The sequence below is a fragment of the Fomitiporia mediterranea genome, assembly GCF_000271605.1.
Source record: "Fomitiporia mediterranea MF3/22 unplaced genomic scaffold FOMMEscaffold_6, whole genome shotgun sequence".
Classification (NCBI taxonomy): Eukaryota; Fungi; Basidiomycota; class Agaricomycetes; order Hymenochaetales; family Hymenochaetaceae; genus Fomitiporia; species Fomitiporia mediterranea.
Genome location: NW_006760391.1, coordinates 3154538 through 3178419, shown reverse-complemented (window position 1 = coordinate 3178419; position 23882 = coordinate 3154538). Strand labels below are relative to the sequence as shown.

The following is a 23882-nucleotide window of genomic DNA, read 5'->3' as shown; positions in this document are numbered from 1 at the left end:
ATATAATCCATTAGACCCATCAGATAAACCGCGCTCGTAGGAACTAAATAGTTGTGAAACCCGATTTGATGGTAGTCAGAGTAGTAAACATCACGAAATGCGGATATCACTAAGATTGCATACTTGATGCCTGGGACTAAGTGCCGTAAATTAGATGATATCACCCTCGAACAGGGCCATCACTTTGATGGGTCTTCAGTGCTGACACAAACTTCCTGGTCAATCTTCTGAAAAGGTCTCTCACCCCCAACCAATCATACTCATGTTCGGCGTCACTGTGGATAGCATGTACGGGTAGAAAGCAAAGAAGACCCGGGATGCATGCCTCATTTGCATCTAGTTTTGATCATTGCGTTATCGTCAAGACAACAAAGGTAGTGTGCTCCATATGAGACAAGAAATAATTAGAGGAGGTATTAAGCACTAATCCACACGAATGGAACTGTAAAGCTTTCGAACTGCCCAATAGCTCGCAAGGAAACCGATCGTGCCTGTAAGAACGTAACAAATAGACATAAGCGCTCTGTTACCAGATAATGTCGAGGAGGTGCCACTAACCCGTGACTAAGAAGTCCAGGAGCACGAGTAAGAACAGATACCCAAGGTACAGAACAACACTAGAGAACGAGTGCAAAGAGAGCCTCGAAAGCCAGTAATACAGTCCATAAACGAGCAACCAGAATGCGCTTCCACCACCACAGAGGAAGGCACGCCAGTGCCAACGGTATTCCTCAGCACAGAGTTGGAAGTATGTGAAGAGGATGGTGACTGTTGCTGTGGTAAGAGCGACGACAGCCGCCGTGAGTGCAAGGAAGCCAAACGCATAGTACGCGCGGGATGCGAAGAGACTAGTGAGGACGAAGTAGAGCTCGACGAAGGCGGCGCCTACGAGTTTGTTTATTGGTCCGCCCATATGTATGAATACAGTTGAGAATTGCACTCACCGAAAGGCAGAATTCCACTAATTATCGCTGCCCACTGAAAAATCAGGCCATGAGTACAAGAAAGCATATTCACACGAGAAACAAACTCACGTAAGGCCGAAGATATTTTGGTGTTGGCGGAATTTGTCTAGGAATAGGATTTACACGTACGGGATGCGATACGGTCTATCATAAGGTTGTTTAGCCGTGAATCTGATCGGAAAATGTCATTCAGACGTACACCATGTCTAGACCCGAAGTACGAGCCAATCGAAGACAAGGGAGCAGAAATACCAAACCAGAGCAAGACAACTAACAACATCGTACCGAAGGGTACCGCTCCAGAAGAACCAGCACCAATGAGGAAGAAATTCAGCAGGAACACGAAAGCGAAGACGATTGTCGGAAGGACTGTAGCAGTTAGGAAAGTATTCTTTTTCCTGTTTGTTCCACCCAAAGATGCATATACACGACTGGAGACATATCCTCCAATGCTAGTGGCAATATGAGACATGGATGAAGTCAGATTGATCAGATTGATGAAGATGACTGACCTGCCGAAGAATGACCAGCATACCATCATGACAGTTGCCAGGGAGCCACGATTCGAGGGCGACAAGAAACCGAGAAGCGCGAATACTAAACTTGCCCACTCAGCATGAAGCCGGATGAAAAGGTATGAATTTGCCTACTTAGTGTGATTCCGACCATAGCACATAGCTGGGCACCGTTGCCCACGATAACCGACAGGATGAGCGGATTCGTTGGAGCTCTGAAAACCTCTCCGTGAACAAGTTTCCACCCGAAGTCCTCCTGTACGTCTTCCTGCATTTTTAGATAGGTGTTAGCGACTCATCAGTAGGTCTCTGGAATACTGCATACGCTTAGATCAATGGCATTATACCGCGAAATCTGGATCAATTCTTTTTGAGTCATCCATTGAAAGTGTCAAATGAAATACTCACATCTCTCGAAACACTTCTATAGACTATCATACCGACCATGATGCAGAGGAATACGACGATTGCAAGAGAATTAATGAGACTGAACCAATGGATTTTTGGGTCGAAAATGTGTAGATAGTTATCCCAGCGAGTAGCCTTGAAAGTAACTTAGCATTTTCGGAATGAAAGGTTATTACTTCGAAACTCTCACCCATGGCGTATCCGATTCCTACAGTTTGTAACAGTTTCCAGTCAACGGATAAAGGGAAATGAGGTACATTGATGACTTACGGTCCAAAACACGCGATAAGTATAACGCACTGGCGTTTCTTGTTCTTCGCTTAAGAACAGGGGAGTGGTCGAATCGGTGGAGTCGCAGGTCTCGGAATCCTGGTTCTCTCCGATGCTGTGCTAAGCTTTAGCACGATCTTTACGGTAGTACACTTCTGAACCCACCTCGCAGGCCAGACCAGTACACCAACTACCCTATAGACGCCCGGCGAAGGTTCGTGGTACCTTGTGAAGAAAGTCAGAAGGGGCCTTTGTCAACTCAACGCCTATCACCTTATATAGATATCGTAATTGTTATTGAGAGCCGGACGGTTGGCAAGTTCTCCATCGTCATTACCGAGGTTAAAGCCCATCTCGAAAAATATTTCCTTCGTCAAGAGGTCCTCCTTCATCTCGGCGGCGGGCAAACCGTCAATGAGCCAGTTTATCGCGTAGTCCTCTTTTATGCGGTCATTGATGAATTTTGCGTCCTCTGGGGGAACACTTGTGGTACATAGGGTACGACATGTACCGTTTTGGCGGAGCATCTCAACCTATATGTGTACATGAGATATTTGACGCAGAGGCATGCAATGTAGATAGCGTACATCGTATTTCGAATTGAAGATACGGTCTCCGAACAAAATAGAGCCCAGTCCTTCTGGCTGGTCCTTGATACCTTCGTCAGGCACGCAGAAGTGGAAGGCTGGATTGTAGTAATCATCTAGGAAATTTCGAATTAGATGATTCGCGTCGCCACAACCAGGACGGAGGAGTTACAGTTTATCATGGATTTCTAAGGCATAAACATGAGATAGAGGAGCTAGGATTTACTTAAGAACACACGTACTAGTTTCCCATTATCATTCCTTCCGATCATAGGTGTCAGGGCGTTCACGTACAACTCGACGCGTTCGCCAGGTTGGTAGTCGCGAGGCGCAGCACCGGGAAGGTAGAACGCGTTAACGAATGTCGTCGCTAGCCCAGCATACAGAAGTGAAGGTAAAAGGAAACGCATTTTGTCGACAACTTGTGGTCAACGCGCCTTCAGCGCTGTAATAATCGCTACAGTGAAGTCCAATTCGACTAGGACGTGTCCAAGGTGCCGTGTATCACGTGATATACACGGATCTCCGTATATGGCGGAACTTCAATTCATTATTTTTTTAGTTTTGACGCAGTCCCGGATTGCATAATTTCGTGTGTTAGGGTCTTTTATTATCCGTCAACAGACTCAACACTCCTTTCTCAGAAACTCAAAGTAGCAAATAGGGTGATAAATGGGCCTGCGGAATCCTAGCTCTTCGGCCGACTAACGTAGACTCATATTCAACTCATAGTCATACTTCCTGCTGCTGGGAATCAACGATTTCGATTCGAGCTCAGCACCACCGTATCCCACTTAAAGCTCCGGCAATCGCGACTATTGTTGCTTCCTTCGTATAATCTCGTCAAGGGTACCTCTACTCTACTGGTTTGAGACGACGTCATGATTCCGCGGCGGAGTTTCATTTCGATCTGTGTGAGTTTGCGCAGATATAATTGCGGAACATGCATATGGATCCAACTGCTCTGGGAAATTTCATGCAGTAAATGAATTGGAATCAGCTTCTTAATCTTGTTTCAGATAAGCGTGCGCGCTTCCAAGGGTGTAGGAGCAAGGGGTCTTATTAACGTCACGAGAACTAATACCTCGCCCTGCCTGCCTGCTTGCCTGCATTCCTATCCAGTGGCTTTCGGTATCCTGCGACCTGTATTAACATGGCACAGTCAGACAATGCTCCAATCCAACACTATCACCATGGCCGCTTCCGTGTTGCAGGTGGAGTACTTCCAGATGCCATAACTGCCTATCAGACCTTCGGCGACAAGAAAAACCCCTGTATCGTGTTTCCGACATGCTATGGAGGAAAACTTGACGGTAAGAAACCGATATACTTGTATTTTTTACTATGAATGAGTTAGACGGCAAGGTACGGGTTTGTTAGACCAGATATACATGATTGGCGAGGACAAAGTATGGCCCATGTTTTATTGTACGAGGTATGTTGGATTCTCAAAGGCACGGCTAGGCATTGCAACCAAGCAAGTACTTCATTGTCACGTTCGCGCTATTCTCCAACGGAGAAGTAAGTAGTCTATATCGATTCTCAATAGTAAGTGTTGATGAGGTTTCATAGTCGTCCTCCCCTTCGAATACTGTGTGTCCATACTTCTCTTGGTGCATTGAAAAAGAAGCGATGCTCTAATAGCTTTTTAGCCCCCACCTCATAACGGGCCATACTTCCCCGCTGTATCCTATGAAGACAACATGTGCGCCGACCGTAGTGCATCTAGTCTCGAATCCCTTTTTGATAACTTAAGCAATGATGTATTCCAGTCGTGCACAGCATGCTGTTCTGACTAAGGTCCTTGGGATTCAGAAAGTCTTTGCTGTAATAGGTTTCTCTATGGGAGGCCAGCAGGTAAGTGCCTTTTGCAGCGCGTATTTGCTTCATCTGCTCAATCTCTATTATATTTACCTTTGTGTAGGCGTATTACTGGCCAGTAGTCTTTCCTGATTATGTAGAGAGGTATGTGGTACTATGAAATTCCCCGATGTTCTTTTACTGATTCGATCTTAAAGATTCATTTCGATATGCGGTTCGGCAAGAACAAGCCCTCACAACAAATGGTGTGTTCTATGCCTTCGGTTCTGAGTCGGTTCTGAGTCAATTCTGATTATATGTTGGCGCGGAGAAGCTTCTTGGAAGGTCCCAAGGCGGCATTGACAGCGTCAAAGGACTTCGAGAATGGACACTATAAAACCGTACCGCAGATTGGAGTCCGTGCCTTTGGGCGTGCATACAGTGCCTGGGCTTATGGGCAAACTGTGAGTTCAAGTTACACACAGGCCACGAAGAAAAATAAATTCTCTATCCCTTGCCAGTGGTTCAGGAACCATGGTTATTTGCATGGTGGAAAGTTAGTCGATTCCTTCTTCATTGGATAATGCAGTTAATTGCACATAATTTCAGATATGCGGATCTTGAATCTTTCCTCCGCGAAGACTGGGAGGCTGGCTTCCTCAATGGTTGGGATGCAAACGACCTACTAACTCTTCTTCACACCTGGCAAACTGGAGACGTGTCCCTTGTTCGCGATGGAGGCAACTACGAAGCTTGTCTAAGCAAGATAAAAGCGCGAGGACTCATCATGCCGTCCAAGACAGATTTGTACTTCCCAGTACGTTCATTCTGATTGACTGCTTGTCTGATTAAGATATCGCCTTTGATACGTTCCTCTACCCTGAAAAGCCGGAAGATAGCGAAATCGAGGTCTCGCATTTGAAGGACGCCAAGCTTCTTGTAATTGATTCGGTCTGGGGACACATGGGTCTGTATCTCGTTTGGCTTCTTAGCTTTATCCTGACTCACATGAACGTATTCTAGCTGGCGGGGGTTCGAATGCTGAGGACGATGCATTTATAACAAAGGAAGTGAGAGCCTTCCTCGAGTCCTAAAGGATAAATTGAAACTATGCATACTTCGATATTTTGTATTATTACTAGCTATGAAGATAGCCCGGTGTTCATGCCTTAATCGGAACTCGTCCTGCGAAAGTTTATACTTAGTTTATCGTCTCTGCATGAGAAGCTCTCACTCATTTATCCCATGACTATCGTATTTCACACGTATAGCATATGCGCTGCTAACACCGGTACCTGCCACTTCCTTCTATTCCTCGACGTGAAAGTGAAGCGAACGCTCTAGGGCCATGTCAAACAATACACCGGCAGCGGAAACGCTATACTATGATCACGGGCGTTTCAAGGTTACAGGTGGTGTGTTACCCAATGCAATAACTGCGTATAGGCCGTATGGAAATCCGAACAACCCGTGTATTGTGTTTCCTACATGCTACGGTGCAAAAATGGGCCTTGGCAGTGAGAGATCTCCTTTTTGTTTGTAACCAAAATTATGTAGCTTAAGTTAATCCCTGTGTATCATTTATTTAATTGTCTTTAAGGTCAAGATTATCTCGTAGGCGAAGGAAAGGCAAGTAAAAAAAATTAAGCGGGCCTGGTAGTAGAAAGTACTGAGATTCTTCAGGCTCTGGACACGAACAAGTATTTCGTTGTCTCTTTCGCACTTTTCTCGAATGGAGAAGTATGTTCCGAATTTCCATTAACGCGGTTTAGAAAACAGTGCTAACGATTGCATGCAGTCGTCTTCCCCGTCTAACACAGTAAGCATGACCGATAGTATGAGAAGTGCATTGGGATTGATACCTAATAGCCCAAGCCCCATAATGGTCCTTATTTCCCCGCCGTGTCGTATCCTGACAATATGTAATTTCACCGCAGTGTACAAGGGTTCTTTATGCTTGCTAACACTCGGCTAAATAATCAGACGGGCACAGCATGCGGTCTTGACGAAGAAGTTGGGAATACAGAAATTGTACTGTGTCGTTGGATTTTCTATGGGCGGACAACAAGTGAGTGGATATATCTAGGTTAATGTAGAAAGAGGTCTGATATGCTTTATTTCGATGTTAAAATTCGTCGGAAGGCGTATCATTGGGCTACGATGTATCCGGACTTCGTAGAGCGTATCGTTGTAATTTGCTCGTCCGCGCGTACTAGCCCACATAATAAATGGTGAGTCACTTTTTGCACCTCCGCCCAGTCGGACTTCGATCTGATTTAACTTGGATTACCAGCTTCTTAGAGGGTCCGAAGGCCGCACTCGTAGCATCGAAGGACTTCGATAATGGGCATTATAAGACTCCGCCAGAACATGGGATCCGCGCTTTTGCAAGGGTGTATAGTGCATGGGCGTATGGACAGGCGGTGCGTTCGGAAGCGAATATTTCGGATGAATCTGACTGGGCTTAACAGTGGTTCCGCGAACACAATTACACCGGAAATGGCCTGTGAGTATTCAGAGTTCTGGTTCATACAGATCATTGGAACAACCACATTAGGTACCCGGATTTAGAGTCCTGGCTGAAGGAAGCTTGGGAGGGCCGTTATGTTGAGAACTGGGATGCGAATGATATGCTCACACTTCTCCGCACTTGGCAGGGTGGAGATATCTCTCAAGTACAGCATGTCGGAGACCTGGAGGCAGCACTGGGATCTATTAAGGCCAAGGCTTTAATTATGCCGTGCAAGACTGATTTGTACTTTACTGTAAGTGATGCCGATCAATCCTTCGTGTACCGAAATTGAACTCCATGAAACACACAGCCAGAAGACAGTCAAAACGAGGTAGCTCATCTCAAGAACGCACGTTTAGTCATCATCCCTAGCGTCTGGGGTCACGTCGGTAAGCATATGTGAGTCTTAATGCTGGCCAAGATTTCTGAGCGGGTGTCATGTAGCTGGAGGAAGCGCAAATCCCGCAGATGTTGCGTTTGTAACAGAAAGGATAAAGAAGCACCTTGACTCTTGACCCTGGGAGTGAACAATGAAGAATATACAAATCCAATAAATTTTAAAGAAATAAAGCGTCTGGATTGAGACAAACATGTACGAAGCATGCAGCCCGGTTCTGGCTTTATGTAGATGACCTTGAATGATTTATGCATTTGCGGGAAAGCCAAGAAACGTAGCAATGACTCGCGACAGTCCTTCCACGCAGTCTAGGTGAACTCTGCTCAGCTCTATTGAACTATTGTTCAGTAATGAAGGGGTATAGGAGTTTCCGGAATCCAAGAGCAAGCCGGCGAGATTGTTGAATTGAAAATCTAAAAAAGGTAGTAATAGTTAAAATGCGTCCGATAATCGTGAGAAATTAACACTTGAAATGCAAAACTGTATAGCATAAGAATGGCCCGCTTGTCCTTGCCGGCCTTCCGTCGCCGCCGTCGTCGTTATCAGCAACAATGGGCTGTAAGTCGCTGTCTGCACTGAGCGTGTTGTGGCGAACGATGCTGACGATCTATGCTTGCTAGCCAACAAACCTCGTGGACTTCAAGCCGCACGTAAGCTGCGCACCGACCGTCGTTTAAATCGATGGGTTCGTTCTGCACATTGTCTTCCATCAATATAACCTACTGAGCAACCTTGATAATGTACAGGCGGACAAAAGCTACAAAAAGCGTGCACTTGGTAACATCTACAAGACTTCGCCAACTGGTGGGTCGTCGCATGCGAAGGGCATCGTCCTCGAAAAGGTTGGGGTTGAGGCAAAACAGCCTAATTCTGCTATCCGCAAATGTGTGCGTGTGCAGCTCATCAAGAACGGCAAGAAGGTCACCGCTTTCGTGCCCGTACGTATTCTTTGCGTTGCTTAGATATGCAGGCTATATGATTGGGCTGAAAATTTCTTGGCTTTTTGGTCTGCAGAACGATGGTTGCTTAAACTTTGTCGACGAGAACGACGAAGTCCTCATCTCTGGTTTCGGTCGTCGCGGGAAGGCTAAGGGTGATATTCCCGGTGTACGTTTCAAGGTCGTCAAGGTTTCTGGTGTAGGTCTCCTTGCTTTGTGGAAGGAAAAGAAGGTATGACATTTTCAGCACTTTCCTGCTGTTATGACGCTAATTCCGTTACCTTCGTGTTCAGGAGAAGCCGCGTTCGTAAAGTGGATGCCTTCTCTTTCAATTGTTTTCTTAGTTTCTACGCATGCACCTACAATATGAATACGATCATGTACTGTTGTGTATGCTCACGCATCAAAATGCCCTCATTACCTTGCAACTTGCACGAGATAAGCATCATTCGAAGTCCTTATCAATTCGGTCATCAAGACGGGAACTCCTGCGCGCTCCGCGTTGAAATACATCTCCAGGGATATTTGATATTGATTATTTATTAGCAAGTTCCTAGACGAATGACATCTTGGCGCAGCCCGTAAAATAAGAATGCATGGACGGGACAAGAAAGCCCCGAAAGCCCCGAAATTGTTCTTCCGTGGAGATAACTAGTGCCTGGATATATACTATGGTAGCTTTTCTTGACAGGGCGTGCATCTAGAGCTCGTCCATCTTCCCGAATCTCGTCTCCCCCAAATCTGCTAAAGTATCGCAAATTGATCAAACAGTTATGCCTCGGCCCTCCAAATAACGCTTGAAGTCTCCCATGAGCTCAATCTGCTCATCAAGCGTAAGCCCGGAGACGATAAGCTGTAGTACATGCCCGACAGTGACGTGATGCACTTTGACAACGCTACTATAATAGACGTATGTGAAAATGCCCATGAGGAACCTGGTAACACGAATGATATCATAAGGAACAAGCATTCAATGAAACTCAAATAGGTAAAAAAACACGTACTGGCAATCCATCCTATCGGTCATTCCGCCATGCCCGGGGATGCTATGCCCGAAATCCTTGATATTAAAAGCACGCTTGAAACCACTAGCAAAGAATCCTCCGAATGGCGCAACGAGAGACGCGAAGCAGCTCATTATGAGGAGGTGGAACTGGTATGGAGTATAAGGTATTGTCTCAACGCCACCAAGGCCTGGCAACGCAGATAGGACGACCCGCAGTGGAGCAGGGATCACCCATGAATGCCATAGAAACACTGGGTTTGGCGTGCATGAAATGTCCGAAAATGCGTTGACGCCAAGGTTCTGGGCAGGACAAGTCATGTAGTTAAAACGCATGAAGAATACACCCCAAAGATGGCCGAAGACGATCGTTGAGAAGAACGCCCCAACAAAACCTTCGACGGTTTTCTTTGGCGAGAGTTGGATGAGTGGTGTTCTACCCATTGTGATACCTTTTGTGGAGCATCAGTAATAGAGTCAAGGGAATAAGAGACCAACGCACCCCAGATATAGGCGAAGATGTCATTGCAAATGACCAGAGAGGCGGGCACCCAGAACCAGATCAGTCCCTCCAGGATATTATTCATGATAAAGTGACTAAGAAGATAGAAATGAATACTTTTAAACGGCCCGTTGATATGAGAAATACCTTGATACTACGATCACGAGTAACGACATATGAACCCAACAAAAGAGCCCGAACTGGGACTTGAGATGTCCTCGCTGTAACGAGGCAACAAATCCAACGAAGCCTATCATATACAGTATGAAACTCGTGAATCGATGGTTTGCCGCAAAAAGCGAAAAGTGCCAATCTGCAAAGACGACGTGCTACGTAATTCGTATATAAGTATGAATATATTGTCGTACGTTGGAGGAAGGAGACAAACCTTGAAGTAATAGATAATGCTTTCCCCGTACAGGAAAAAGTTCGTTACGACAAAGAAATACCAGTTCAAAGTCTTGCTCCATGGATCCTTTCCTTTTGACCTATCACTACCAGATTTGGTAGTAACAGAAGTAAACAGCGCAGTCACTTCTCGATAAACGAGCGTTTGGCAGAGCATCACGAGCATGATCATATATGCATGTCCAGCTAAGAGACACACTGTTTTCAATTAGTATTAGAACTTGTATGCGAACATTGGGTTAAATTTCATAATTACTCACATAGGAAGCCTCCAATCATGATAAATGTCCATCGAGTTCGAACGATGAAGCTCTGTCGTTTCTTAGTCTTTTCAGCAGCTTCTTTATCATGAGACTCTGGGACAGGAGAAGTTGCTTTTGGGCGGGCATCTATGCTTTCATTTGTTCTGTTTAAGGGATTCACGGCTAGGCTCTGCGATGCTTTACGCATTGCGAGGTCCACTGGTGACGTAGGAAAGGCCGGTGGTTTGCTCGATGATGCCGACGTTGGAACTGTGGGAGATTCCATAGTGGGACCCTCGCTATGCGGCGCATGACCATTTATTATTGCCTCCGATTCTGGAATACCTACGCTCGATGAAGTAGATGCGGTCTGAGTGGTAGGCTCTGCGTCGACAAGAACCGCGGACGTCTCACTTTCCGTTTCAGGGAGAATTTCAACTGGATTTGATTGCGAGCCAGGACTTCCGGGTGGGAAGCAAGAATCTGTATTAGCAGCGCTGCTCGTAGTAGAAGCGGACGCAGATGCGTTTCGCCTCGTCTTCTTGTCTTGTTTGGACTGCTGGCGCGTCTGCCGAGCAGCCCTTTTTTGAGCCGACTTTGAAAGCTTCGGAGGCTCGTTCATGGGGACACTGGGTGTACTATTAAATAGACTTGTTACCGACACATTCAATGACAGCATTCAATTATTTCGCCTACATGTCTGACGTGCTCGGAACCTGAACTTCCTGCTCCTCGACCATTTCCTCCTCTTCGGATTCGGACACAGCGAGTGCGTCAAACGCCGTGCGCGAGGCAAATGACGACGACATTTTTGTGGGCGCTCGTTTACTCATCGTGACTTATAATTGCGATATGGTCGTCGTGAATTAAGGAAGCTGACGCCGAGCTGGACGTCTGTGAGGACGTGTGCGGTCTGCGGCAAGCGCGTTTTCGGCGTGATGATGCGTGAACTCTTATTTCCATTTATAGAAACTGGACTGTAGCGCGTGATTTTCTGTGTCACATGTGGTGAATTGTGTCACGCCCTCTCCCAACAACCATGTCAGAATATTGGGTCTCTCATAAGAAATATTTCTGCAAGTACTGTGAAACGTACATCACAGACGATGCTCCATCGAAACGCCAACATGAGTCTGGCCTGCGACACAAGGGAAACAGGGAACGATTTGTTAGAAATCTGTACAAGCAGGGCGAACGACGGAACAAGGACCTCGAAGAAGAGAGGCGAGAGATGGCACGCATAGAGGCGGTGAGTCATTAATGTAGGTCAGATACTGGTGAAGCATTCTGATACCCGTCTCAGGCAGCCAATGCATCGTTTGCACGAGATGTATCTACGGGAAACGCGTCTTCTTCAGCATCCTCGAAAGTCTCCCAAGCGCAGAGTACTGCGGCAGCTTCCAAAAAGCCCGAAAGGCCAACTTCTGTTTGGTCAAATTATTCGACTGCAGAGTCACTCGGAATTACGGATCCCGATGAGGAACGGATGAAAGTTGAATTAGAGCGTCGAAGAACACAGGGTGTTGTCGGCGAGTGGACGGCAGTTGCACCGCCTCCACCTCCACTTCCTATAAACGTTCAGCCTCCAAAAGAGGAAGACTCGAAAGACGGAGTTTGTAGTGGCTCACTACCGCAGAAACGTGAAGCAGAAGCACCGCTTGAAGTTGAGGAAGATGGGCGGCACTTCAAACTGCGCAAACGGAAGATTGGTGCAGGCCTAGGAGAGATATGGGACCCAGGAGAATTACCTATAAAGCTTAAGTCAAAACCAAGGGAAGAAAGAACTGCGGTCCCGACGCTAAGCCAAGATACTCCAAAACACGACCCTGCTGAGATTGATAGCTTCGGGACGTCGCTGAGCCCAGCTGGGGCGAAGCCTCAGTGGCAGCCGATGGGGTGGAAACGCGCTACTGTGCCCGCGGACGCCACTACTGCGGGTACAGATGTAGAAGCCGGCACGCAGAATAAGTCTGACGACGCGGATCTTTCAATTAAGGAGGAGGATGGCCCTGCTCCTCTTCACTCAGAAACGATTAGCTCTCAACATCTGGGGAACGACGCTCATCAGGAAATTAATTCATCACACGACGAAACGGCGTCAGCCAAGTCAAACGTTAAAGAGGAAGAAATTGCGTCTCCGGCTGTCCCTGAACCGGCCGGTGGTTTATTCAGGAAGCGGAAGGTACCTACAGCTGCTCGTGGAAGGCGTGAGTAACCATATGGAGCGAAGACTATTCTTGTACGTCTTTTCCGCGATGCATGTACGTAGAGACTCTTAGGAGTAACGTTAGAATTCGAATGCTGCGCGTGCCCACTACCCCAGGAGTTCCTCGGTGCCGCTGTCAGTAATTCTTTGCCGTCTATCAATCATCAAATTTTCCGAACAATACTTCTATTTTTAAACCCGTCTTCTATCTGTGAGTCCGTCTAGCTTTGTATTTCAATCAAAGAGGGGCATATCTCTGAACGGTTACGGAAGGCTAGCATATAACGAGCCGGGCCGCTTCTCGACGAGACGTGCACGATACATTCTAACATGACATCCCTCATCGAGAATCATTCCATATTCCTGTCCCTTGCGGAAGTAAAGCGTATTGTACATCGACAAAGCTGTGAACTCTGGTACGCGTTCGTGAATTCGTTCGTTTTGACAATGTTCTGTTTTCGCGAAGTACCGAGACCTGAAGATGACAAATAATCATACCTGCATATTCGGCAAACAAGTTGCCCCTCCATTTCAGACAAATTTATGCACGAGGATCGTTGTATCGTCCATCCAACGCTCATCCATCTCGACAGTCAAATTGGCCGATGCTCGAGAAAGATCATCACCTCCAATAGCGTCGCGCAGCAGGTGCACCGCAATGTTTCTGCGACTTCCATTTCTATCCAGCGAGGTGTGGCCGGCCGATGAAGCGGCTGACGAACGCGTGGCATTGGGTGGCGACGGGGGTTGGTTAATGCCCTCTCCGATCATGGCGGCCCACTGTCTTAGATAATGTTCCTCTTCTAGGTCTTGATCCTCGTACAAATCCACGAGACCGTCGGAGCAGAGCAGGAGCGCCACATCCTCGTCCCCCTGGCCTGCATGAGGCCCGCTACCGCTAGTTGCCGCATTTGAATACAATGAACCGTGACGAGAATGACTGGAATGTCTACTGTTTCTGCGTAGACGGTAATGGGATACCTGGGGGACGTTCGAGAGGTACGGCGGCGTCTTTAATCGATTGATATGCTCTTCTGAGAGGCCATGGGACCAGAATTCGTTCGTTCGCATGAGTACTCGGCGCGAGTAGATGGCGGGTAGCTTCATCCATGTATCCCCTAGGGCTTCGTCGACAAATTAGCGTGGAAAGTGAGTATTTCGCCTTTAATAGACCCCTCCAACACCTACCTCGTGTGGGAGCCAGGAAGCCTAGCACGCGGTCTTCGACTATGCATTCCCTTTCGCCAGGATGTTCATTCATAATGCGCCGAAGCTCCTGCGCATTCCCGCCATTATGCACGTCGGTAACCTTTCGGGCGTAGAAGCCTCCTCCAGGCTTTTTTGAGACAAGAACTAGATTATATTGGTGAGAAGTGTTAATTGCATTTGCCTCCGTAGCGCTAGCAATACGCTAAAATGTTGTGGCGAAAAGAGCCTTACCAGCTCGACAGTCTCCTAGATTAGCAATCCAAAGATGACTTCCGGAGGGATCGACCAGAGTTATGAGAGCTGTCGAACCCTGCATACAACGAAGAACGCTTTGGGAATATGTGCCATTTCTAGGCTTCATTGCCGAGATTATTTGCTGGTCACTCAGTCGGGCTAATTCTTCCCGCCTGCTAGGGAATAAGCGTTGGAAGTCTCGCGTGATAGCATGATCGACATCCATAACAGCCTCGCTGAGAAGATTCGGAATCGTTGCCGGAGACGCTTTCCCGCTCGACAGTGCCGTGTGCAGAGTACTTCTCACCCGAGCAGGCAAACGTTCCACCACATACTCGACGGTGCCATGTGAACCGTGACCTTCAACATGATATATTCTCAGGAATGGTCCGACATAAGGGAAACTTGTCCTCACCATCAAAGACTCCAGAGAATGTCCATCGCCCACCAGGCAAATCCCAGTGTTGCACAACGAAGCGATCTTGCGAGCGTGCCTCGTACGATGTGCAAGGTTGAAAAGTGACGTAGTCAATATTTCCGCATGTACCGTGATGAGACACGCGGTGCAGTTCCTGCGTAATTTGCTCCTCCGAAAGTATTCGGTACGTCCAACGGTCTCCGCCGCCCCATCCCATGTCTGTGGAAGCAAAGTCCGAGACCTCTTGCAAAGCTCGGAGGTCGGCCGTTGGACTTGCTGGAGACAGCCGTACGACATTCATTGTGTAGGCGTACTGCAAAGCGAAAGTACAAGTTGTTGAGAGGCAAGAACGGACGATAAAAGTCAGGGAAAGGGGCGCCGCTGACTATTATGTCGGGACGCAGTCTTCGAAAGCGCATTACCCGAGAGACAAAAACAGCGACTGGAAGCTCGTCTACTTCTCCTCAAGAAGGTCGTTAATAGAGTTTCTACGGCTAGAACTATGAACAGTGTCAAATCATCAAATTGCAAAGCGGCATTGAGTGAACCGGTTGCACGCGCATCTCCCGGTCAGAAGCGCACATGATGGAAGCTCGTCAACATCCCATTGGGTTTGATGACCTTGTATGTGTTCATCGCGCGGAGTTAGACACCAGAGCATTTTGTATATTGAATAAACCTGGACATGCGTTGCAGTGGCATGTTGAGGCGTATTACGTCGCTCTGCGAGTGGCGTTTTCGAGACAAGCAATCCGACTACGAAGACATCGGCGATGGTCCGACTTCCATGGGGAGTTGCTGTAACCGGGCTCGAGTGAGTCGAAACGACGGCAACATACATGTTGACACAGTAACACGTTGTGATAACAATCTGCAAACAAATCGCAGGCGAAGATCGACTAGTCTCCCGAAATAAGTGAATTGTACGGTCTTCATGAGTTACAAACACCAGTATATTATGAAGGATGGGCAATCGCAATAGAGTTTCATGAGGCAACAGTCTCGTGGGGTCCCTAGCGCTCTGTATTTCCTCTTTCACTCTACCCGATCCGCAGGTCCTCCCTCTGTCATATCGGGCATCTATTTGAGCGCCCTCCTTGCTGGATGATTGTGATGCCGACCCAAAGCGTGTTTCAACACAGTTAACTTAGGGGCCATCAAGTAAGAACCCTTGGATTCTCCCGTCGGAAGTGGCCGGCGCATCCTTGATGACGAAAGATTTTTGGGTTGCATATAGCATCGTGAATTATGCAGATAGCTCAATGGCAAGCTAAGGTTCTTCCATCTGACCCGGTTGGGCGTCTCCGGACCTCGAGGCAGCGAATAATGGCAAAATGTAGAAGACTAAATCTCCCGGTTCAGTACTGCGAACGTAATGCGATGCAAGACCTTCGAATGATTCGGATCCGCTACGAGGGGCCAAATTGGCCAAACATGAGTGCTTCAGTCGGTATGTCTTGCAGCGAATTGCTTCCTTGAAAGATATTACTAGGCATAACTTATCTGACCTCCGATGCGCCTCGGCCTCAAGACATTCGGTGGTCTTTCAGCTAGATCCGACGCAGCGATCGGTCCTGTTTATGACACTGGAACACTACGCTATTCTAGGCCAACTGCACATTCACGACCGCATTGACCGTAAATGATGCGACTATCAGGAAATCAGAACTAATCCGGTCTGCACTCATCGAGTCCACGACATTGAGTTGTTTGACAGTTTCCGAGGGGACTGGAATGTTCTGCTTCGCGCAGGATATGTCTTTACGAGCCTAGTCTCTTCGGACGTTTTGCAGGTATAAGGAACTGAGAGGCACAGGAATATAGTCCGACTATATGCCAACAAAATACGTGTCTGCAGACAAGTCTTCGTTGAATAAGCCGGCCCGCCGTGACGCGCAATTGCAAAACTCTGTGTCTGAGGTCGCCAAGCGTACATGCTGTATTCGGCCTCAACAAACAGATGACAACAATCGTTTGATAACACATTACACGAAGCTCTATCGACATCATTCATGACTCAATTAAGCACGCGACTGCTGCCTGGGAAAAATTCTGAACAGGCTCACCAGAGATTGTAGAGATAATTCAGGAATCTCTCTTACCAGTTTGAACACAAGTTTAACCGGAAGTATCGCTCTCAGCTACTCATCTACTTTGCAAGTAACTGTACGGAAAATTACTGGGCAGCCTTCTATGGGCAAGTTTTTTTTACGAGCAGAACATGGTGTCAAGTCGACTCCTGGTCAGAACTCAAAGGAGCATCCCGCGAAGAGTGTACTTCTTAGGATCATTCCGCGCCCTGATGGTGGTAATTTGGGCTCCGACTACCTTCCAGGAACCGAGGTCTCAACATGAAACAACGCATTGACTCCGGAATCTATCCTATTTCTCCACGTCTTGGCTTAGGTCACCGAATTGTTGAATAAGGACTTTAATATCCTAGCATTACTAATTTTATCAGAAAATTTGATCATGATGCTGGGCCCCAGCGGTTAATCCTTTCTTGTTCTCCTATCAAGTCCTCAGCTTCCAAGGTTAATGTATCTTAATGAAAAATTCAGCATCACCTCAAGGCTTGGCGATCTATCAGCGACTCCGATCACTCAGATGAAACTACGCGTTTGGCTGAATACTCTTTGAAATCTTCCTGTGGCAATAAATGTCAGCAAAAGAAGTGAAGGTGAAAGGGCTAAAGAAGCAAAGTTTGAGGGCTTTCTGTCATCCTCGGTTCCGTCCAGACGAAGTGCGGGACGTCGGACACTGGTATGTTTTGCCACTTTCTCTCGTATGACCTATCGATTAATTATGAAGAAGTAGCACAGCCAGTCTTAATGATCAAATTGGAGACCGACAATCCAGGTCGAACTATTTTGCGGACAGCTGACAATTAGCCAAGACAGCGTTTACCTTACACGTGTTAAGTCAACAAATACATTTGACTTTGTCCTAGAAGATCGGAGAATTCAGCATTAAGAACACACATTTTCCGGAATTATCTTCAAACTGGAATTTTACAGAAGAACGTCTTCATCTCGATCGCACAAGGACCCTTGCAGACTTTCTTCCCCGCAACATCCTGTCGACATCTTTCCGCTAGGTCCGACTCGTCTAGAAGAATATCCTCCGCCTTTCCGCCACTTCCTTCCTCGCTTCTGTGCAATTAAGTATCATGGTACGCTAATGCTGACTAGTAATATCAATGGAAGTTCAGAATCACGGCCTTTGCTCAAAGACGCGAAGACGCGAGGCACAGCGAAGAAGACGAAAAGTCCGAGGCGGCGTTAAGTGTACTGTGGTTCCTTTTGGTTCTCTTTTGTTGCATCAATGGGTTCAATATACTATCGAAGTCTCATATTGGATGAGCTCACCCTCTGACAGCTGGACACTTAGCTTGTCACCGCCGCCTGCAATCATTTATTCGTAGACAGCGATACAAATTCCGCAACCAGGCTCTTGGTCGAGTATCATTATCAATAACATTTGATAATATCCATCCACGTGTTGAATGCGTTCCGTCGGACGGACGTTCAGGACAATGCAATTTCCAATGCGGATTTTTAGCCTACGGGACACATCTTTACAAAGTTCGAAAAGACAGACATCGGCAAGATTCGGTGAAACAGTCATCAAAAGGTAAGGGAATCAACTCAGATACTGATAATAACATCAGCGCTCTCTGAAAGCCACGTGTAGTCCTGGATCCATAGCACAGCACAAGACAAAACAAGATATAAACAAAACGATATTTCAAGTAGAAGCGGTTAGGTCAGGTAAAGGCCTGCATCAAATCATTTCGAAGCTTGCGAAGGCAAGATCGTAGCCGCCGAACTCGTAATTAATCTTGTCTGTGCGTTTGTACACCTTGTCGTGTACAGGTCGCCAACCATGGCCCTGTCCGCCCACAGGTCCGCCGTTGGCCACCATCGCCGAAGAATCACCGACTTCGCTCTCTGGATGTTTTTTAGCTGAAGGAGCGTGAGAGCTTTTAGGCGCCCGTGTGAGAGCCGCCTTGAACGCTCGCTGCGCCGCCTCGACAGCCGTCTCCGTTTCTCCGTCATCATTGCCTTCGTCCGCGTCACCGTCCCCGCGAGATTGGACAAAGAGTGTCATTGTGATTTTGCCCGGTTCAAAGATGCGAACAACGCGACGAACGAGAGTGTGCAGATCAGGAATGTCGTCCGCGTTATCTATCGCAGCTCCTGTACTCCGTCTCGCTGCAAGCGGGACATTACATTCAAATGACGCATATGACCAGCCCTCTTCTGGTGTGACGTGAATCGTATAATAGCCTTCGCCAATTTTTGCTTCCGTGTCAGGATCCTCGTGCACCGCATCAGAGGTAGAGGTAGGGTCACCCCATTTGATTAGCGCATTGGCCGAATAACCGCACGGCGAGAATGAATACGCGTCAAGGTGCGTGCGGTGACGGGGGAAAATATCGGAAATACCGAGATCGTCGGAGAGTCGCAAAGCAAACGTGCCTGGAGCGTACTCGCCATCAGTGCAGCAAGGGTCGACAGAGTCAGGCGCGTAGAATGCAGCACGCGCATGTGGAGATAGGTGTGTCATGAGGATCTCAATTGTGTAATCTTGTGCTGGTGGGAGAAGTGGGAGAGAGTATAGGCCTGAACGAGCTACAATTGCCCACTTGTCTTCGTTCTGCCTCGTTCTGCCTCTATCCGAGATGCATGATGAAGCGAGTGAGCTGATCTCTGTTCCACTACTGGAGCTCATATCGTCTGGCGTTGTCATGTACAGCAACCAATGGTCACCGCGTTGGTTGACTTTGCCGACTGTGTACGCAGAACCATTGTCAAAGAGACGGTCCAGAAACTCGATTTCAAGTCCCCAGTCACGGTGCGGTCCGAGCTGTTGGTCCGGAAACATAAAGGCCTTCCGCGAATAGAAGCACTGGTATACGGCATAAAGCCCAGCATGCTCGCGAGCGATCGCTAAAATACGCGGTAGACCAAGCAAGTTGAGCGTTCTACCACACGTCTTCAAAATGAGGCGGTGTGGAGATATGAAAAGCGATGATTCACTGGAGTAAAGGCATATAATATCGTCAACGACACATACGAGACCCTTGTTTCTTTTGGTAAGAGTTGGGTAAATATTTACCTGAGGAGATACGCGTCCATTTCTTCGCCATAAACGACACTTAGGATTTTACACTTGACGATGTCTAGCATCTCTTCCCAAACTTCCTTTTGAACGGCGCGTAGGCCACTCCTACCTTTGGGCGCCGTACCGGCATCAGGAACATATTCTAGACCAGGCGCAAACCAGATCTCTAGTAATTTTTCGGGTCCTTCAAAAGGACAGGGACAAACTGAGTCTACATCACAGGCCATAGATATGCTGGCGAAGAGGTTAATGAGCAGCTAAAACTGGGCGGAGGGTTGTAAAACAACAGGTAACTTGAGGAGTTACGAGGCACGCGATGTCTGCAGGTGGGATTAAGGGATGCTAGCGAACGGAGGGAACGTCTTCTACGCCGCAAAGGGCTTGTTCGGGATGCATACGACGGTTGTTGAGCTTCTTTTGAGTGTGATAGAGCGAGAGGGACGCGCAGGACGTCGAGGAGGACAACTCACAGATCGATTAGTCGACCGCGTACGCTGTAAAATTTTTGAGTGTACTGCCAAAAGGGCGCATCGTGACGGTGACGTAGTGCTTTCTCCCTATTTGGAAACTACATCAGATGAGTTGTCACACGTGTTATGTGCCTTGATGGAAGCGATCGATAAGTGAATTAATTTTCTTAATTTGCTTACGGCTTAAATAGTAAATTAAAAGTACTTAATAGTAATTCCTTTCCCTTTCTATGTTCCATTTCATGTCCTCATTGTTCATCTCATATTATTGTAACCTCAAATTAAACTGATTGCCTACAGAGACATAGGTCTATTCCAGCTTCCAGCCTCTCATTGGCATCAAGGGCATTGGCAACGATTGGACTGCTCCGTCAAGTCTGTCTGTGCATGTTACCAACAAGTGTTGATCATGACTGGCCAGAGTCACCAGACAGTGGTAGCGAATCAAGCAAACGGCAACTTGTAAGCTCAAACTTTGACTCAGAGGGAACATAATTTTGAATAAGCTTTGGCAAAAGGCTCGGCAAGAGCACACGCCACGAAGGACAGAATCAAGGTTAAATGAGTGTATTGAGATACCATCCCTTCAGCGCCCGATAAGCTTCGTTTCACCCATCTCTGCAGGATCTCCCCTCAGGCCGAGGCACATCACTATTATACGTGAGCTAGACCGGCCCTTCAAAGTTTGCGAGACGAATCATAATGTAGACCCAAGAAAAGATATCACCAGAGCGCTGGCACCTCATGATAAGTCGGCGAACAAAAGGCCGGGTTGTTCTGTGTTATTAGACCTATTCTTTTGTCGCCACGAAGAAGACGTCCTCATTTTTCCGGCGCATCTCGATTGAGTTAGAAATAGCCAGAATTACAGGACCGAATCACTGGATCACTGTGATCAGTTAACTCCACGCATGAGAGATAAGTATGGCATTTACTATTACTATTCTAGATAGATGACAACTCAATTTGTCTGTGTCTTTGTCTTTTGAGTCTATTTTCCGCAACCGGGACAACAATGTACGACATCATGCACGAAAACGTCGCATTCCGTGCAGAAGTCGTTTTTACAATCTGGACATCGGTACCGTCCGAGTGGGCTCATTCCGTCCGAGGTCACGGTACTGGTACCGGCAGCGGACGCACCCTCAGCGGCGCCAGTCCCGGCAGCAGAACCAGTAACAGGGTTGGTACTAGTGCTAGTGCCAGAAGAGACTGGGGGAAATGGGGAAGCGCAGCCGTGACAAGCTCGTGAGGCAGTTGTGCTATTGAGCTCGGTGTCTGTCCTGGAACAATGGCGAAAGGTTAGCGGGGGCGATAGGACGTTATTGGGAGATGCGAAGAAGCGCGGAGGGACATGTATAGTGAATGAATTAGGAGAGTTCTGGCCGAGGAGATGAAAGGGAGGGGGGGAAATACGAGAAGAAAGGGAACGATCAATTAGGACATACACTGCTTGGTATGGCTTAACAGGGAACAAATGATGATAGCTTCGTGCGAGATGAGGTGAGCTGACGATCATGAGGCCGCAGACGTCGCAGTCTGTTGGAACGTCGCACACCTTCGCCGCGCAACGAGGGCACACGAAACCGGCGCTTTTGAGCTCTGAGTGGCACACGCAGAGAGCAGGAGGTGATGCCTCTGGTAGGCGAGTTGGGAAACCCATCATCATTAAGTCAGCTGCTGGGTTTCCTCCTGAACCTGCACTAGCACTGGCTCCTGCGCCAGCCGCGCGAGATAGTGCGCGTTGTGCAGGTGGAGGGATGAGCTCGAACAGGAGGTCCCGGAAATGGCCTTCGTTCAGCGAGACTCCGAACTGACCTTATCGTGCATAAATTACAGAGTCAGTATGACATATTGTTTACTTGCGTGAAGTCCATGACCCAGGAGAAAAATATCAGAAACATACCACCAGTCTTTCCACACATATCACGACATATTTTCATCTCAGCCGCGAGCGCGACCAGGTTTATTCGAATTCGGTCGCGAATGCATGCATCAAGCGTCTCGTGAATATTCCCCGGATCAACAGTGGTTAATGACCCGAAGAGAATCACGATCTCCCGAGACGAATGCGTTGGTAGATGACTTGCATATATTTCGTTGTTGATTTATTGGATTTGAAAATTGAATTTAAGAACTGGAGGGTGGGAGGATGTTCAGGGTAGGGGAAAGCAGAAGAGAAGATGTACCTCATTGTGCTGCGTGCCATTTCAACGGCGTTTTGTAGACTTGGCTCTCCAGCGGGCTCGAGCCTGTGCCGGTCTTGGATTGACTTGAGTACATCATGCGGATTACCTGCAATGCTTAACGTAAATTCAATTTTATTTATTTATAAATTCCTTACTAGACATTTCGCCAATGCGTTCTGCAATGCCAGAGCGCATGCCGATGACACCAATCTGGCCAAGTGGATTCTGATCAAACCATTCGACAATGAACGCTCGTGCCGTGGAAAGTGCGAGGTCGAAACGCGTCGGACGCATGTCGCGGTCTAGCATCGAAGCGGAAAGGTCAATAACGAGGATTAAGTGTCGGATTATAGTGCGACGGATTGCAGTCGAAGGAAAGAGAAGTCTGTATAGAGCGAAGAGCCATGCATACGAGTGAGGTGCAATAATTTGGAAGAAAGTATGGTAGACAGACCGACGCCGACGTCCTCGAGCAAGCAACTCATTTACAGCGCCCTGTAAGCTACCTGACTCGTCTTCCCGGACTGTATCCCATGAGCGTGTATACGTTGCTTCCCAAGCATATGACTATTATTCAATGTATCAGATTCATTAGAATACATTTGCACAGAGACAGTAAGCAAGAACGCACTTCGGTTGCCTTTCCTTTCCCTTTGTCGCGTTTCTTGCCACTTGTTTTCCCGGCACCCTTGCCAACCTTTTTGCGCCCCGAATCGTCATGAAAGTCATCCTCATCGCTGATGAAGTCGTCTGAACCAGCGTCATCTACGTTACGGCGCGGAGGCATGATGGATGGAATTTGAGACGCGTTTCGCTGAGTCTCGCGTGTAAGCACGATCTTTCTTCTGCCACCATGACTTGCTTTTATCTCAGCTGCATTCCTGAGTTCTACAGTATAAACCTGAGCTGAACGTCATCAGCATGATATAATTGCACTCTCAAAGGTTTTATGCGTCATTGCCAATAACTATCCTGGTGAATGCTTAGTCTTAGCTTTGTCGATGCTTCGTGGAAGATGTTACGGACGTCTTGTGGTTGGTCAAATAAGAAAGCTCGACTTCTTCGCGGGACTACTTTACAGCTTGCTTTGTACCAAAGTATATTCTTCAAGTGTTATTGCAGGATCCATCCCTGGTCAGCCGCTGAACAACAACACTAGGCGTATTCTAATTGAGGCTGACTGGACTTATAAAATGTACCTCTGTGGGCTGGTCTTCAACCTCAAGCCACTCTTCTCTCCTTAACAGTCACTACGTAGCCTCTATCCCCCACGCTCATTTCCTCTCTCTTGTCTCTCTTGCCAGTATCACCGACTATAGTTCCGAACATTCAATCATGTCGTACAATCCAAACAACACCTCCCCTTGTCCCGATCGTCCTCTGCGCCGCGCTTCTCTTTTCCTTGGTGAGTTGATAATAATATTTGTAATATCAATTTGACTTTGCTTAATTTGTTATTTCGTTGAAGACGAATGCATTGAT

At 47.5% G+C, this 23882-nt stretch overlaps 9 protein-coding genes across 9 annotated transcripts; 4 read left to right on the top strand and 5 right to left on the bottom strand.

The window, feature by feature from the left end:
- Positions 1-297: 297 nt before the first annotated feature.
- FOMMEDRAFT_168318 (Nonaspanin) lies at positions 298-3229 on the bottom strand. The gene is made up of 16 exons (XM_007266974.1): positions 2988-3229; positions 2918-2933; positions 2746-2861; positions 2432-2691; positions 2324-2383; positions 2159-2273; positions 2079-2096; positions 1889-2023; positions 1806-1835; positions 1616-1748; positions 1478-1562; positions 1165-1417; positions 1035-1109; positions 945-978; positions 559-885; positions 298-491 (listed from the first exon to the last, which is right to left on the bottom strand). The coding sequence occupies exons 1-16, from the start codon at positions 3153-3155 to the stop codon at positions 424-426; spliced, it is 1893 nt and encodes a 630-aa protein (XP_007267036.1). The 5' UTR covers positions 3156-3229; the 3' UTR covers positions 298-423.
- A 459-nt stretch (positions 3230-3688) lies between these two features.
- On the top strand, positions 3689-5639 carry FOMMEDRAFT_156709 (homoserine acetyltransferase; the record flags this gene model as incomplete). Its single annotated transcript, XM_007266973.1, has 14 exons — positions 3689-3726; positions 3868-4058; positions 4126-4154; positions 4210-4266; positions 4318-4338; positions 4398-4450; positions 4518-4602; positions 4670-4710; positions 4764-4811; positions 4880-5009; positions 5067-5101; positions 5155-5362; positions 5434-5512; positions 5569-5639. 14 exons carry the CDS (start codon positions 3689-3691, stop codon positions 5637-5639), a joined length of 1086 nt encoding a protein of 361 aa, XP_007267035.1.
- Positions 5640-5983: 344 nt separating this feature from the next.
- Positions 5984-7445, top strand: FOMMEDRAFT_48102 (alpha/beta-hydrolase; the record flags this gene model as incomplete). Its single annotated transcript, XM_007266972.1, has 9 exons — positions 5984-6041; positions 6194-6285; positions 6344-6364; positions 6415-6467; positions 6529-6613; positions 6688-6776; positions 6839-6972; positions 7066-7310; positions 7368-7445. Coding segments are annotated over 9 exons (855 nt in total), but the record flags the coding sequence as incomplete, so codon positions are not given.
- Positions 7446-7949: 504 nt separating this feature from the next.
- Positions 7950-8703, top strand: FOMMEDRAFT_134382 (ribosomal protein S12/S23; the record flags this gene model as incomplete). The annotated part of the gene is made up of 4 exons (XM_007266971.1): positions 7950-8012; positions 8201-8392; positions 8469-8624; positions 8686-8703. 4 exons carry the CDS (start codon positions 7950-7952, stop codon positions 8701-8703), a joined length of 429 nt encoding a protein of 142 aa, XP_007267033.1.
- Positions 8704-9155: 452 nt separating this feature from the next.
- Positions 9156-10755, bottom strand: FOMMEDRAFT_84356 (phosphatidate cytidylyltransferase; the record flags this gene model as incomplete). Its single annotated transcript, XM_007266970.1, has 6 exons — positions 9156-9327; positions 9397-9847; positions 9898-9992; positions 10045-10226; positions 10286-10503; positions 10566-10755. 6 exons carry the CDS (start codon positions 10753-10755, stop codon positions 9156-9158), a joined length of 1308 nt encoding a protein of 435 aa, XP_007267032.1.
- An 831-nt stretch (positions 10756-11586) lies between these two features.
- FOMMEDRAFT_55883 (uncharacterized protein) lies at positions 11587-12315 on the top strand (the record flags this gene model as incomplete). The annotated part of the gene is made up of 2 exons (XM_007266969.1): positions 11587-11796; positions 11851-12315. Coding segments are annotated over 2 exons (675 nt in total), but the record flags the coding sequence as incomplete, so codon positions are not given.
- A 969-nt stretch (positions 12316-13284) lies between these two features.
- FOMMEDRAFT_86271 (protein serine/threonine phosphatase 2C) lies at positions 13285-14915 on the bottom strand (the record flags this gene model as incomplete). Its single annotated transcript, XM_007266968.1, has 6 exons — positions 13285-13417; positions 13472-13631; positions 13707-13877; positions 13942-14106; positions 14203-14556; positions 14612-14915. The coding sequence occupies 6 exons, from the start codon at positions 14913-14915 to the stop codon at positions 13285-13287; spliced, it is 1287 nt and encodes a 428-aa protein (XP_007267030.1).
- Positions 14916-18128: 3213 nt separating this feature from the next.
- Positions 18129-20174, bottom strand: FOMMEDRAFT_140976 (S-adenosylmethionine decarboxylase). Its single transcript, XM_007266967.1, has 2 exons — positions 19736-20174; positions 18129-19655 (listed from the first exon to the last, which is right to left on the bottom strand). Exons 1-2 carry the CDS (start codon positions 19966-19968, stop codon positions 18398-18400), a joined length of 1491 nt encoding a protein of 496 aa, XP_007267029.1. The 5' UTR covers positions 19969-20174; the 3' UTR covers positions 18129-18397.
- A 485-nt stretch (positions 20175-20659) lies between these two features.
- FOMMEDRAFT_108510 (TFIIH basal transcription factor complex, subunit SSL1) lies at positions 20660-23187 on the bottom strand (the record flags this gene model as incomplete). The annotated part of the gene is made up of 9 exons (XM_007266966.1): positions 20660-20673; positions 20730-21092; positions 21147-21494; positions 21660-22029; positions 22118-22296; positions 22401-22506; positions 22556-22785; positions 22855-22967; positions 23032-23187. 7 exons carry the CDS (start codon positions 23185-23187, stop codon positions 21203-21205), a joined length of 1446 nt encoding a protein of 481 aa, XP_007267028.1. The 3' UTR covers positions 20660-20673; positions 20730-21092; positions 21147-21202.
- Between the last annotated feature and the right edge of the window lie 695 nt (positions 23188-23882).